The sequence below is a fragment of the Hemiscyllium ocellatum genome, chromosome 11, assembly GCF_020745735.1.
Source record: "Hemiscyllium ocellatum isolate sHemOce1 chromosome 11, sHemOce1.pat.X.cur, whole genome shotgun sequence".
Lineage (NCBI taxonomy): Eukaryota > Metazoa > Chordata > Chondrichthyes > Orectolobiformes > Hemiscylliidae > Hemiscyllium > Hemiscyllium ocellatum.
In genome coordinates this window covers 38473887-38488900 of record NC_083411.1, presented here as the reverse complement: position 1 = coordinate 38488900, position 15014 = coordinate 38473887, and the positions used below count along the sequence as shown (strand labels likewise).

The 15014-nt window shown below is 39.5% G+C and overlaps 1 protein-coding gene across 2 annotated transcripts in view; it reads right to left on the bottom strand.

Moving 5' to 3' along the window:
* The window catches only part of LOC132820419 (heat shock factor protein 1-like), a 63546-nt gene extending 58567 nt beyond the window's left edge, over nucleotides 1–4979 (bottom strand). For both annotated transcript variants that reach the window (XM_060832528.1, XM_060832527.1), the window contains exon 1: nucleotides 4727–4979. In XM_060832528.1, coding sequence (XP_060688511.1) covers nucleotides 4727–4819 — 93 coding nt within the window. In that variant the 5' untranslated portion in view covers nucleotides 4820–4979. The remainder of the gene's footprint in view (nucleotides 1–4726) is intronic.
* Between the last annotated feature and the right edge of the window lie 10035 nt (nucleotides 4980–15014).

Sequence of the window (15014 nt, the reverse complement as noted above, 5' to 3'; positions counted from 1 at the left end):
GCAAATTCTTTGCCCACTTGCCTAGCATGTTTAAGTCCTTCTTCCTGAACAATATCTGCTTCTCCACCTATTTTAGTGATATCTGTAAACTTAGCAACAATGTCTTCAGTTCCTTTATTCAGATCATTAATGTCTAATATGAATAATCGTGGTCCTAACACTGACATCTGCAGAATTCTACTAGTCATTGGCTGCCAGCCTTTTATCACCACTCTCTTCTTTCTGCCAGTCAACCAAAGCTCTCTCCATGTCAGTACCTTGCCCCTAACATCATGGACTCTTATCGAATTTGGCAGCTTCCTGAGTTGCACAGTCCCACAGAGGACTGTGCTGGGACCTCAACTGTTTACAATTTACATCAGTGACTTTGATGAGGTGAGCACAGCACAGTAGCTAAATTTGTAGATGACTCTAACATAGGTGGGAAAGTATGGTGTGAAGACAACATAAGGAAGTTGCAGATGGTTATAGATAAGTTGAGTGAGTGGGCAAAAATCTGGCAGATAAGAGTATAATGTGGGAAAATATGAAGCTGTTTACTTTGACAGAAAGAATAAAAAAACAGAGCATTACCCAAAATATATTGCAGAATTCCAGGATACAAAAGAATGTCCTTTCGAGTTTACAAGAATCAGAGGTAATTTGAAGATCCTGAGGGGATTTGAACAGGTGGATATGGAAAGAATGTTTCTCTTCTGGGAAAATTTAGAACCGGAGGTCAAAATTAAAAATAAGTGCTTGTCCATTTAAGACAAAGATAAGGAAAAAAAAGTCTCAGAAAGTTGATAGTTTTTGGAATTCCCTTCCTCAAAAGGCAGTGAATGCATATCTTTAAATATTTTTAAGGGATAAGTAGATAGATTCTTGCTTACCAATGGATGAAAGATTATCAGGGGGGTGAAGAATGTAGAGTTGAGGTTAAAATCAGATCAGTCGTGATCTTATGAATGGCAGAGTAGGCTTGAATAGTTCAGTGGCCTAGTCTTGTTCCTTGTTTGTATGATTTAGGTTTTCTGACGCAAAGGTCACACAATATTAGTATGCAGGTACAACACATAATGAAAAAGGCTGATGGATGTTATCCTTTATTAAAACAGAATTGACCAAAAAAGAGTAAGAATTTATATATCATATTGGTTAGATTAGGTATCGAAAAATGTATCCATTGGAATCTCCTTATTTAAGAGATGTAAATGCATTAGAGAGGTTCAGTGAGGGTTTACTGGATTGACACCTGGCATAATTTTTTATCTTATGAGTAGAGGCTGGGCTTGTTTCCACTGGAGTTAAGAAGAGTGAGGGGGGACTTGATTGAGTGAGTGAGATCCTGAATGGCTTGACAAGGTGGAAAAAGGCAAAATACTGTGAATGCTGGAAAACTGAAATAAAAGGAGAAAGTGCTAGAGAAATTCAGTAGGTCTGGCAGTATCTGTAGATAGAGAAACACAATTAACATTTGTGTTTCTCTCCAACAGCCTAGCTACATTCACGACAGATGCCTACATATGTGAACATCTTACAAATAGGTTCTACAAACCTCTAATGAGGTTTGTGATGTCAGCACCTGTTGATCCCTCTCAACAGTCCCCACTGCTCAATGTTTGCAAATACAGGCTTCCTAATACTAACCATAGTGCCATCTTAATTCTATGTTACTGCTTGGGCAGCTGAGTTTATAGCCTGCCATTCAAAGTTGTGAAGCTTTAATCACAGCTCGTGGTTCTGCACCCCAATATATCCCTAATGTTTTGGCAATGATTCTGGATTGAAAATCTCAAAATGTTGCTTCGATGATTGTTAGCAAGGCAGCAAACTGATAATTGGAGAGATGATGGTTGCTGCTTCATCCCCTGAAATTGTTTCATGTTCTAAAGTTGTTGGGACCTAATAACACTAACCAAGATCATGATTTTCCAAGCATGCATTTTCCAAGCTCCTGCAAATGCTGACACACCTACTGAGAATTGTAAGTAGTTTCTTTGGGATTTTAGTTTTTCATGCTTTCTTACAAGTCACCCTCTTGGACTATTCATTAAACATGTGTAAGACTCGGCAATTTAATTTCTCTCAGATCTGTTTTTTTCTTCCTAATAATATTAGAAAAGAAGGCAGTTGTATTCTGGCAATATCACTGGGTTGGTGATCAAGAAACTTTGGCTACTGTTCTGAAGACTTTGCTGGAGAAACTCAGCAGGTCTGGCAGTATTTGTGGAAAGAAAACAGAGTTAACATTAGAGTCCCGTGACCTTTCTTCAGTTCTGAAGGAATGGTAATATAGTTCCAAGTCAGGATAATATCTGACAGTTCTGAAGAAAGATCACGGAACCCAAAACATTAATTATTTTCTTTTTACAGATGATACTAGACATATTAAGTTTCTCCAACAATTTCTGTTTTATTTCAGATTTCCAGCATCTGTAGTTTTTTAAAAATGTTTTGAGGACATGGGCTCAAATTTCACTATGTCAGTTGATGAAGTATGAATTCAAAGCTACGTATACTGATAATCATGTTAACCATTGTTGTAAAAAGTTCAATAATGGCGGGAAGTAAATCTACGGTCCTCACATGGTCTGATGCGGAGGTGCCGGTGTTGGACTGGGATGGACAAAGTGAAGTGAAGGACTTATGTCTAAAACATCGATTCTCCTGCTCCTCGGATGCTGCCTGACCTGCTGTGCTTTTCCAGCACCACACTCTTACATGGTCTGGCAAATATGTAACTCCAAACCGACAGAAATATAGTCAACTCTTAAATGGCTTATGGAGTCAACTGGTTTGAGAATGGGAGATTATGTTGCAGCTGTACAGGACATTGGTTAAGCCACTATTGGAATATTGCATGCAATTCTGGTCTCCCTCCTATCGGAAAGATGTTGTGAAACTTGAAAGGGTTCAGAAAATATTTAAAAGGATTAAATCTTTTATGATTTGAGGATTTGAGCTACAGGGGAAGACTGAACAGGCTGGGGCTGTTTTCCCTGCAGCATCGGAGGCTGAGGGGTGACCTTGGAGGTTTTCAAAATTATGAGGGACATGGATAGGATAAATAGACAAAGTCTCTTCCCTGGGGTGGGGGAGTCCAGAACTAGACGGCATTGGTTTAGGGTGAGAAGGGAAAGATATAAAAGAGACCTAAGGGGCAGAAGGAGGTACGTGAATGGAATGAGCTGCCAGAGGAAGTGGTGGAGGCTAGTACAATTGCAATATTTAAAAGGCATTTGGATGGGTATATGAATAGGAAGGGTTTGGAGGGATATGGGCCGGGTGCTGGCCGGTGGGACTAGATTGGGTTGGGATATCTGGTAGGCATGGACAGGTTGGACCGAAGGGTCTGTTTCCGTGCTGTACATCGCTATGACTCTAATTACAGATGGGCAACAAATACCCACAAAAAAAACCTGCCATTCAACCAAATGCTGCACAGAGCATTCTATTCATTTTCCTGTCTGTTTTCTTCCCTTTCTTACTTTGTCCCTTCTTTGAATGTTGTATCTTTGTAAATATTGTCCCGTCCTGAGGTAGGGTTTAAATCGTGAAACGTCTACTTCTCTGCTTCTTCGCCGGCACTGCCTGGCCTGCAGAGGATTTGCAGCTTGGAAATACCACGGTTAAAAACCTCGCTTTTTTCACGTGAACGCACAACCTCTGTCAATGACACTTGCCCCGCCTCCTGTCTGTTTCCCTGCGATCCCAGCCATACACGTGTGCTACTGCCGACTGTAACAAAACACAGACAACAGCCAATCACAGTGGCACTCGGGTAGCACGTGCCGTTCTAACATGAACCAGGTATCCAATCAGATGGAGTAACAGCAACACACTAGCAAATCAGAGCAGGGGGCACGGCATTGGACAGGCCCCACGTGGGGGAGGCGGCGACCTTCACCCTGTCCCGTCCACGCTCTCGCTATTAAGGTAGCACGACCCTCAATGTAGACCAGAGGAAGCCAAACATTAATGAAAAAATGATAGTAGGATATTTAGTCAGGATTATCCAACTATTCCAAAATTCTGCCGCGACTCATTAATTTCACTTTGCCTCGATACGACTTGGCAGGAATTACAGTGCAACGAGGTTTTAAAAGTGCGACACAGGTTTGGGAGTTACCAAAGGCCTGAACTGAGGAATGACTGTCCTTCCAAACACATTGGTTCAAACAGACTAATATATTTTTTAAAAATCCAGTATGCTCAACGAATACTGAATTTCAAAGCTCTTCGTTTTCTGGTTGCAATGTTTGTTAGTTACAACATTAATTATACAGAGTATAATTTAAAAAGGTGCTGCAATTGAAAAATTAAATCATTTTTATTGTCGCATTTTGCTGTGATCAAGAAGAAACCTAATGTCCAATATCCAATTAAAACCTAGTTTCTACTTTTATTTTACCAGTCGTATTAATAGTAGTGATTAAGAATAACTTTAAATAGTAATATGCAGAGGTAAATATTACAAAACAACGTGAAAGCAGTATAATTATTGTATAGTCTCAATTCAGAGTCCATTCCTCATTGCATAATTCAGTTGACATTTCAATACATTCCAGGACAGTAACTTGTTAAAAATTTAAATAAATATTTTGATTTCCCCCAATGAATTCTCTATACATGAAACCAAAACAAAACAATCCAGATCTTATTAAGAGCTGATAAAACATGCCAACACGATCCGTATATAAGGCACACTATTAGCACACAGCATTAACGTTTCAAAATTACTTACTCGACTCCAGGAGATTAGATCATCTGTCCCTGGATCTTCCACCAAGGTCCATAACTTGCTTAAAAACGCGGGTACATTGCAATTTTGCTTCATTTCTCAAAAAAATTTGCAAAGTTCACAGGTACTTCTCCCACCAACCTCTCTAAATAGTGCACTTCTTTCCCCACAGAGACAAACCTGCTGTGATGACTGCAGTTGTTTACTTCCCAGTACAGTAGGTGAATTCGCGTTTAATACCGTTTGTTTCTGAAGTCCATGCTCCACACAAGCTGTGGGTGGGACCACTGGCGGAACCTGTCAATCATCTGCTGAACCCGCGCGCTGCGTGAGTGGGGGGCGGGGACCATGTAGGTACTATCCAATAGGAAACAGAAGCGCTTTGACGAATAATTAGCTTATCCAATAGGAAAAGGGGTGGGATCAGAGGGACAGGGTGGTCTGCGCACGCGCATCATGTTTGCTGTTGGATAGTAGGGTTGGAATGTCTTAATTAAGCTCTAATGGGTTTCTTTATTTTTGATGGTGAACTAAATTTTTTAAAAGTTTGGGTTTCTGGAGATCTAGTGATGTGAATGATACAGAATCATAGAATCTCTAAATGCAGATAGAAACCATTTGACCCTCCGAATAGCATCCCAATTTCTGCCCGTAAACCCAGTTACCATTATCCATGGACACTATGGGACAATTTAGCATGACCAATCCATCTATCTTTGGACTGTAGGAGGAAACCAGAACACCCAGCAGAAAACCATACAGATACAGGGAGAATGTGCAAACTCCTCACAGACAGTCACCCAAGGCTGGACCTGTGAAAGACAAAAAAAACTGCAGATGCTGAAATTCAAGGTAGACAAGCAGGAGGCTGGAAGAACATGGCAAACCAGGCACCATCGGGGCGGGGGGGGTGGAGAAGTCCGCGTTTTGGGTGTAACTCTTCTTCAGGACTCAGGGTAGGTGTAAGTGGAGCTGCAGATAAAGTGGGTGGGGCAGGATTGTGAAGTGGGAATACATGTACACAGGTAGAGGGTATGACCTGGTTGGTCAATGGAAGGAATGAATCCTGTTGGTGGCTAGAAGGGAGGGTCGATGAGAGGAATGGAAGGGAGGGGGAGGGCTGGGAAGGGAGATTATTTGAAATTGGAGAACTCAATGTTGAGTCCTCTGGGCTGTAGGCTGCTCAAGTGGAAGATGAGGTTTTGTTCCTCCAGTATGTGGTCTGATTCGTTGGGGTAATGAAGGAGACCAAGGATGGTCATGGCGGAAAAGGAGTGAGAAGGGGAATTAAAATGGGCAGTGACTAGGAGGGTCAGGCAGCCTCTGCGGACCCGCTGAGATGCTCAGTGAAACATTCCCTTAGTAAGCTGTATCCGGTGCTCCCAATGTGGTCTTCTGTACATCAGGGAGACCAAACATAAACTAAGGGAACATTACCCCAGAGGACTCAACATTGAGTTTTCCAATATCAAATAATCTCCCTTTCCATCACCCAAATTCCTACCCAGCCCCTCCCCCCTTCCCTTCCATTTCTCTCATCGACCCTCCCTTCTAGCCACCAACAGGATTCATTCCTCCATCGACCAACCAGGCCTTACCCTCTACCTGTGTTCACCTATCCCCACTTCACTACCCTGCCTCCCCATCCCCTTTATCTGCAGCTCCCCTTACACCCACTCCCAGTCCTGAAGGGTTACACTTGAAATGTTGTCTTCTCCACTTCCTGATGCTGCCTGGCTTGCTGTGTTCTTTCAGTCTCTTGCTTGCCTACCTCTGGACTTGAGGCAATATTACTTACACTGAGCCACCAAGGATGCAGCCTTCAATCTGGAAGGGCAGGTTGTGTGTGTCTCACTCTCTTTGCAGTAAAAAATACCTGGCACCTGAAGAAAGCTAATTTTTTTTCTCACCAGGTGCTGTAAGCAGTTGCCTGTAACCTGTTATGAAGAAGTTTTGTTGTTAGTATGTTAAAGGCATTGTATGTTAAAGAAGTGAAAAACCCTAGAGAAAGGAAATTGAGCAGGTCGTGGCAAGTAAAAAAAAATCTCAACAACTCTGTGGATGGTGCTAGTGAAGTGGGCTTCCCTATGCTTTCCACTACCCTCAACAAACAGATAGAACTTTCCAGATATAATACAGACTTGCATTTTTATTGTTATTCATTTATAGGATGTGAACATTGTTGGCTGGCCAGCATTTATTGCCCAACCCTTAAATGGTGCTATTCACAATCATTGAACTTTTCAAAGTGTTTCACAGCTGATAAAAGTACTTTTAAAACAACTTTTAATGCAAGAAATGCACCGCAGTGTTTGGCATAGCAATGTCCTGCAAACAACCATGTGATAATGAGTGTGATATTGTATTATGCAAAGTTCATATGCACTATTGAACACATTACAAATCCAATGGACTGTACAGTGAACACATTCTAAGATACCCTTATCTGAAAACAAAAAAACTTAGAATAATCTAGAATTACAGGCAATTCTGTATTCCTAGAGTAAAAGAACTTAAGGAACAAGATGTAGATTTGATTTTGTACAAGGGAACTCATAGTTAACTAATCTGTTTGAGTTCTTTAAGGAAGTAACGTGGTAAATAAAGGGGGACCACAGGATGTACTATACTTAGATTTTCAGAAGTCATTTAATAAGATGCCACATCAAAGACTACAATGGAAACTAAAAGCTGTGGAATATATGGCATGGATAAAAAATTAACTAGCTAACAGGAAAGAAAGACTAGGCATAAATAGGCAATTTTCTGATTGGCAAGGTATGAGTTGAATTTGGCAGGGAATATTGTTGGGACTTAAACTTATTGCAATTTATTTAAATGTCTAAAATGAAGGGACCAAAAGCCTGGTTACTAAATTTGCTGATGATACAAAGATAAGCAGTGAAACAAAGAAGTAAAACAAAACATAGGGAAGAGGACATGAGGTTACAAAGCAGGATAGATAAAGTAACTGGGCAAATATCTGATAAATGTGAGAAAATGTGAAATTTCACATTTGGTAAGAATGAATAAGCATATTATATAATTGATGAGAAATCACAGAGCTGAGATTTTTAAAAAGAAATTCATACGGTGTCAGCATTGCAGACTCAATCAGTATTTATTTCCCATTCCTAATTACCCTCGAGGAGTAAACGAGCTATCTTCTTGAACTTGGTTTTTTGTGGATATGTTGCCAATCCAAGCATGCTGCTCTTATCTTGGATGATCTCAAGCTTGAGCATTGTACAAGCTGCACACATCCAGGAAAGTGAGGAGCATTCCATCACACTGGATAGGCTTAGGAAGTTACATCTGGCAGGATTTCAAGCCTCTGACCTGCTCATAAAACCACACTATTTATATGGCTAGTCCAGTTCGGTTTCTGTTCAATAGTAACCCCAGAACATTCACAGTGGGGGATGCAGCAGTCATAATGACATTTTGTTGGAAGGGGCAATGGTTAGATTTTCTCTTGGATATGGTCATTGCTTAGCACTTATGTGGTACAACTGTTACTTGCCGCTTGTCAGCCCAAACTTAGATATTAGAGTCATACAGCACAGAAACAGATCCTTCAGTCTAACTTACCTATGTTGACCAAGTTTTCAAAATTAAACTAGTCCCATTTCCCTCTAAACCTTTCCTTTTCACATAGTTGTGCAAATTTCATTAAGATGTAACTGTACTTGCATCTACCACTTCCTCTGGCAGATTATTCACATACAAAGTCTCAATCAGAATGGATAGAGGGAAACCAATAAATATTTTTTAATTTGGACTTCCAGAAAGCAAGATACCTCACAAAGGGTTAAGTAATGAGACAAAAGTCCACAGTGTTAGAAGTAGTTATTGGCAGGGCTAGAGAATTGGCTAATTTGTTGTAATCAGCAAGTGAGGATAAGCAATTCAGCCTATGACTAGTGGAGTTTCACACTGATCTCCTAGTTTTGGACTCTGATAACCAACCAACCCAACTACCCTGTGGCTGAACATTTTAACTCCCCCTCCCACTCTGCCAAGGACATTACAGGTCCTTGGCTTCCTCCATCGCCAGACCATGGCAACACGATGCCTGGAGGAAGAGCGCATTATCTTCCGCCTAGGAACCCTCCAACCACAAGGGATGACTGCAGATTTCTCCAGCTTCCTCATTTCCCCTCCCCCCCCACCTTATCTCAGTCCCAACCCTCTGACTCAGCACTGCCTTCTTGACCTGCAATCTTCCTGACCTCTCCGTCCCCACTGCCTCTCCAGTCTATCACTCTCACCTTAACCTCCTTCCACCTATTGCATTCCCAACGTCCCTCCTCCCTACCTTTTATCTTAGCCTGCTTGGCACACCTTCCTCATTCCTGAAGAAGGGCTTATACCTGAAACGTCGATTCTCCTGCTCCTTGGATGCTGCCTGACCTGCTGCGCTTTTCCAGCAACACATTTTTCAGCTCTAATGTCCAGCATCTGCAGTCCTCACTTTCTCCTACTCTTCTTTTCTATGCCCATCATGATTTTATAAACATCTAAAAGGTCACTCTGGACCAAAACCATCTTGATATTAGGTATGGCCCAAGGTGCAGAAAGCATTGGCTGTCCTGGTGCAAAAGGATAGTATGCCAGTACACCAAGTAATTAATGTTATTGCCTTATTGCCAGAATTGAATGCAAAATAAGATAATGCTTTAGTTAAGATGAGACCAGATGTGAAGTAATATAGACATATTGGCTTTATCGACAGAAGGAGATAAATGTGTAAGTAGCAATTCAGAGGTGGCTTACTTTTAAGAACGATTGGACAGACTGGACTTAGGTTATGTTGAAATTTATACATTTCAATCAAATTGCCTCTTAGACCTACAAGAGCTTGAGGGGTCTTCACATGTGGGGAAAAGTTGTTTTTTGAAAAGAGAGGAAGAACCTAGATTTAGGACTTAAAAATAACAGGTTGCCCACTGAAAACATTTTCTGATAAAGGGTGGAGTCTTTGGTACTCTCTCAAGTGGCAGTGAAGGTAGGGGTGGATAGATTCTTGATAAGCCAGGTGAGGATATGGAATAAACAGATCTGCCATATTTTATTGAATGGCAGAGCACACTCAAAACATTCTTTCTTCTGAAATGTTAGAGCTTGTGGTCTGGTCCTGGTCCTGAAGTAGTTTTGCTGCCTTAGCACAGTTTGTTCTGTTTCAGTGTTCAGTTGAAGTTATGGAGTGATTATGCAAACTAGTATGAAATTGCTTCTAGTTCCAAGGCACGTGGTAGTTAGGAAATTACAAAACACAAATTGGCTTTTTTTGACATGTGGCACAAGATTTTTTTTTTAAAAATGCCTCTCTATTGAGATAGATGAGGGAATTGTAAGTGTTTATTCTCTTGCATAATTCAGTATGGAGTTCTGTCTAGCAGTAGCATTGAAAAAATAAATATTTAATAAGAAATGGGAGGAAAAACAGGGTGACTGATTCAACCAGGATTGTCAGCCTTCAGCAGAGGCATTAGTGAAGATCAGAAGCCCAGTTGCCCCACATTGCTAAATGACCATGGGGGAAAAGTAAAGTAGGGATGGTGGAGATGAGAATTAAATCAGACCAGGAACCTTAAGAGAAAGTCCAAGTTGTTTAAAGAAAGGTATTCAAAATTATGAAGGGTCTGGATAGAGTAAATAAGAGGAAAAACTCATGAAAAAGGATCAAGAACTAAGAAACATTGGCAGCTTTGGCAAATGAGAAAGCTCTTTCACTCACCACTTAAGACATGAAAGAGGCAGGTTCAGTCAAAGCATTCAAAAACAAACTTTAATTTTCCACAGTCACTCAGTATCATTCTCCAATCTTCTCCATTTAAAATGTTTCCATGTTCATTTAGTCTGTGCAGCCACACTAAGCCAAATAATAATGTTAGTTATTGCAAAGAAAAAAAGATTTGGATTCTTTGTCTATTGTGCATATTAAAAACATGTCTGCAAATAAACTGATTCCAAATATAAAATTCTATTGATTGTATTTTTTTTGTTAAACAGGAAAAAAGTGGTTATGTATCAAAAATATGTAGTAAGCAATTTGGGGCCATTTTAGGTTAGTTGTTAAGCCTCAAAACTACACTGCTGCAAAGTTTCAAATCAATCATGAACTTCCTAACGTGATCGATATGTACATGTGATCTGGCAAGTGATCACAATGACCTCCAGCCTTTGGAAGCTCACACAGGTAACAAACAGTTGAGATGGATTACAATAAACTAGGAGATTCTCATTTATTTCCTTTAGACAGCTGGTTTAAAAGAGCTACATCAGGAATTTTACATGCAAATTTTGGTCTGTTCTAGCCAAAGCTGACATTTACATGGAAGCACCCTCCATCAGCAGCTGCACCAATACTTCTAAACAAGAGGCTTCAGAGTTGAGTCTTTAGCCAGCTACCCTGATCAAGTTGATATCAAAATTTTGTTTTATGTTACATTGAAGCAATTTGGATGTTTAACCGCTGGCTGCTGAAAGCAGTCCTGCTAATTGACTGCTAATGGATAAGTGGCTAGGCTACAGTAGAGAAACAAAGTCAATCCTGAAGCAAGCAAAGGATGTTAAAAAATAATGCTTCAACAAAATTAGAAGTTAAAACCAAACAGGGTAGAATGAGAAACTGAGGTGCCAAAGAGAAGGTAGACCAGAACAAATAAAAAGCTTAAAATATGGCAAGTTTAAAGTTGGAGGTAGATTTGATTCCCTACACTATGGAAACAGGCCCTTTGACCCAAAAAGTCCACACCAACCCTCCAAAGAGTAAACCACCCAGACCCATTCCCCTACCCCATGTTTACCCCTGACTAATGCACCTAACACTATAGGCAGTTTAGCTTAGTAAATTCCCCTGACCTGCACACCTTTTGATTGTGGGAGGAAACCCACTCAGACACTGGAGAATATACAAACTCCACACAGAGACACAGTCACCTGAGGTGGGAATCAAACCCAGGTCCCTGACGTCAAGCCAGTGTTGCCCAGTCGTCAGGATGAACTGTTGATGCTCGATTTGAGCAGTTCAGGTTGGGCAAGTCAGCAAGAAAAAATGTGAAACCGTTGAAGAAACCATTTTTAAAAAAAACAAATGAAGGGTAGGATGGATAGTTAAAAGTAAAATAGTACTGGCTTCAAAGATTAATTGAAACAGACTTTTTCAACTTGGTAGATCAAAAGAAGCAAAAAATTTGATCTAAGAACAGTATGGACCAAACTCGATCAGGATTAAACTAAAAACTTAAATACCAGTCTGTTCCCACTGAACTTCTGCAAGCTTAAATTGCAACAAAATACACCAGTCATTCATGTCAAATAACTTCGTTTTTCATCATTAAGAGATGAAATCTTCCTAGGTCTTCCAACTAGAAAGATTAGGATTGCCCCTCAGAAGGGAGTCATATCCAATAATAGGTAAAGATCCTACAGAACTATTCAAAGGGGTGAGAGATGTGTGATTACTATCAAGAGAATTTTTGCATTGTGGTTGGTTACATTTAATGACTACTGTCATACCAAGCTTCAGTGAGTGAAGGTGAATGTTATCACATGTAACATTCACATTGCATTTTTCAATAATGAAAATGTCATTAATATGGAAAATTGTTCTAAAGGTACAGAAATCAAAACATTTGTCACAAGCCCATTCCATTTATTGCTCTTATAAATTTAGTGTAGGTGAAATGTTTTCTGCTTGAGCTTGCAGATAAAATATCTAAGGTGCGTCCCAGGAGCTGTTAAACTAAACCAATTACTGAATTAACATTCAGTCCATTCCTGAACCTGTAGTCAAGGGGAAATATTACTAAAAATAATTGATCAATTCCCCACATTAGTGGCTTACATATATGGTTAAAGAAGCATGACAAAAAGCCTTAGTCAGAATTTCATTGTCAAAAAAAATTGGGACAGATTGCAACAGAAAGTAAGCCAATAGACTGCAAGGTGTGAGATAGTAACATTCAGAAGGAACTAATTACACAGATTGGTAGCCATTCTGGCTCTTCCTTTGTCCAATTACATAAGATAGGACGACAAGAATTATTAATAGGCCCAGTGCAGCTCCAACAGCGATTGGTACCAGAAAACCCAGGTCAGAATCAGCAAGACATTCTTCAGCTGTGACAAAGAAGTTAGAGATTGTTAGTTTAAGGACAGGTGAGACAAACATGCAAAAGCCCAATTTCAATGCACAAAAACACTTTAGCAAAATAAGTGATTTCTGAAATGATTTTTACCCATCTTCACTTTGCACAAAAACTGTCAAGATTATCCTTGACAAAGGACTTCATAAAGATCTGTATACAATTTGTAGCCAATGCCTGAAATATATTGATATTGAAAGTGGAAGGGGACTCCTCCCCCTCAAAAGGCAGTGCAAATTGAAGTCTACAAGCATCTGAATTGCTGCATTTACCAAAACACTTTCCTTGTTGCAACACTATCCCATGAAACCAAGTTTCTTGTATTTACACATGCTCAAAACTGAATGTATTGCATGAAATTACATCAACTGAGTTACCTAGAATTTTACAAACCTGTTCTGTAGTGTGCCAATTGAAATGCATTAAAAAGCATTCCCATTGTTCAGACGGAGGAACTAACTGATTCTCAATGGTCATGCCCAAGTTCTGTACAGGTGACAGACTAAGACATTGTGGCACTTCAACTATTGCAAGCTTTGCAGTACTGAGTGCCAAGTCATCATTATTGGAAGTTTCAGTTTTCTACTAGTTAGAAACTTTGCCCAAGTGCAATCAAGGACCAATACTAGGGATTAAATTGAACACCCAACCACTTCAAACAATGTCCATTTACAATAGTCAAACACTCAAACAGACACTGAATTAAAATAAAGTGGATGCTGACATCAGTTGAGTTGTTTAGAAAATAAAAAAAAAATCACTGGATGAAAAAATGAGCAATAGTCTGTCTACTTGTGGCCTGACAATGAATACCAATCAACTAAACCAAATTTGTCAATCATTAGCTTGCAGAGTTCTGCCAGAGTTCAAAGTCCTTTTGGCAAGAGACTTACTGGAAATACAAGGGAAACCGAAGACTGGTGCAGATGAGCTTGAAATGCTGCTAGTGATGTATACTTATCAGTTCAATTAGTAATTTGGAGGGGTCTGCAAACAAGATGGGTATTTCCTACTGCACACATTCAAATGAAAGATTTAAACTGTGATCTAAAATTTATAGATTTGAAAGCAAATTAAAATCACAGGTTTCTCAATTTTTAAGACGCCACAAATAAGTGGTGGGATATTAAAGTACCTGAAATAGGCTTCAGATGTTGATAGTAGGTAGTAACATTCAGGATTGAGGACTATATACTGTCCTATATGATTGTCCCAGATTTATGTAATTCAGAGCATTACTAATGTCTAGTTAAGAATGCAAAGTTCAATTTACATCTGCAGATACATTTTATAATTTATCCGTCAGTATATATTTCACCTTAAACTGGTTTACAACATATACTAACACTTGTAAATAAATATCAAATAGCTGAATAATCCCAGAGCTGAAACTTAGAAGTGCTGATATCCATTATGGTGATTCTGCCTACGACCAATGATGTAGATCACCAGCACAACCAAAATTAGTGCTCCCAATGCTGCTCCAACTGTAATGGGCACGATGTAGTTCTCATTTGCTTTGCAGTCTTCAGCTGGATTTAAAGAAATTAGATAAAAGTTGGTGATGTTAGTAACCTAAAAAAGTAGAGGTAAAATCCCAAAGACCTAATGACAAAAAAAAAAGAGGAAGCAGCAGCCCATTTTAAAAAAGTCAGTAGCAAAATAAAAACTAGGTGAATTAAACCCAATACATTATTTTTAAGACAACTGATCAAGGTTAAATTTAGTGCAGCAATTATAGAAATTCAACACATTACCAGTGCATTGTAGATAAAAATATTAAACAATGCTGTGCAAGAATCATAATGAAGGATGCAAAAAATTGAATCAAAATGCAAGTTTATATTGGGCACTTGGAAATTAAAGTCACTGTTCCAGAGAACCATAGGCTGCTTGTAATAGAGATCAGAGATCATATCTCAGTTATGTTCTGGGTTGGGGGTGGGGGCAGTGGGGCCTTCTTGGTGACCTCAACTGGTACGAGAATTGAACCCACATTTGGCATTACTACAGTGAAAAATCACTCATCTAACTATTTGAAAACTCTAAAGAATACAAATCCATCACTAAAATCTGACTGCATTTAAAGTGCAAGTACCACAATAGTTGACTATTTTTACATGTCATCAGCAAGTGCT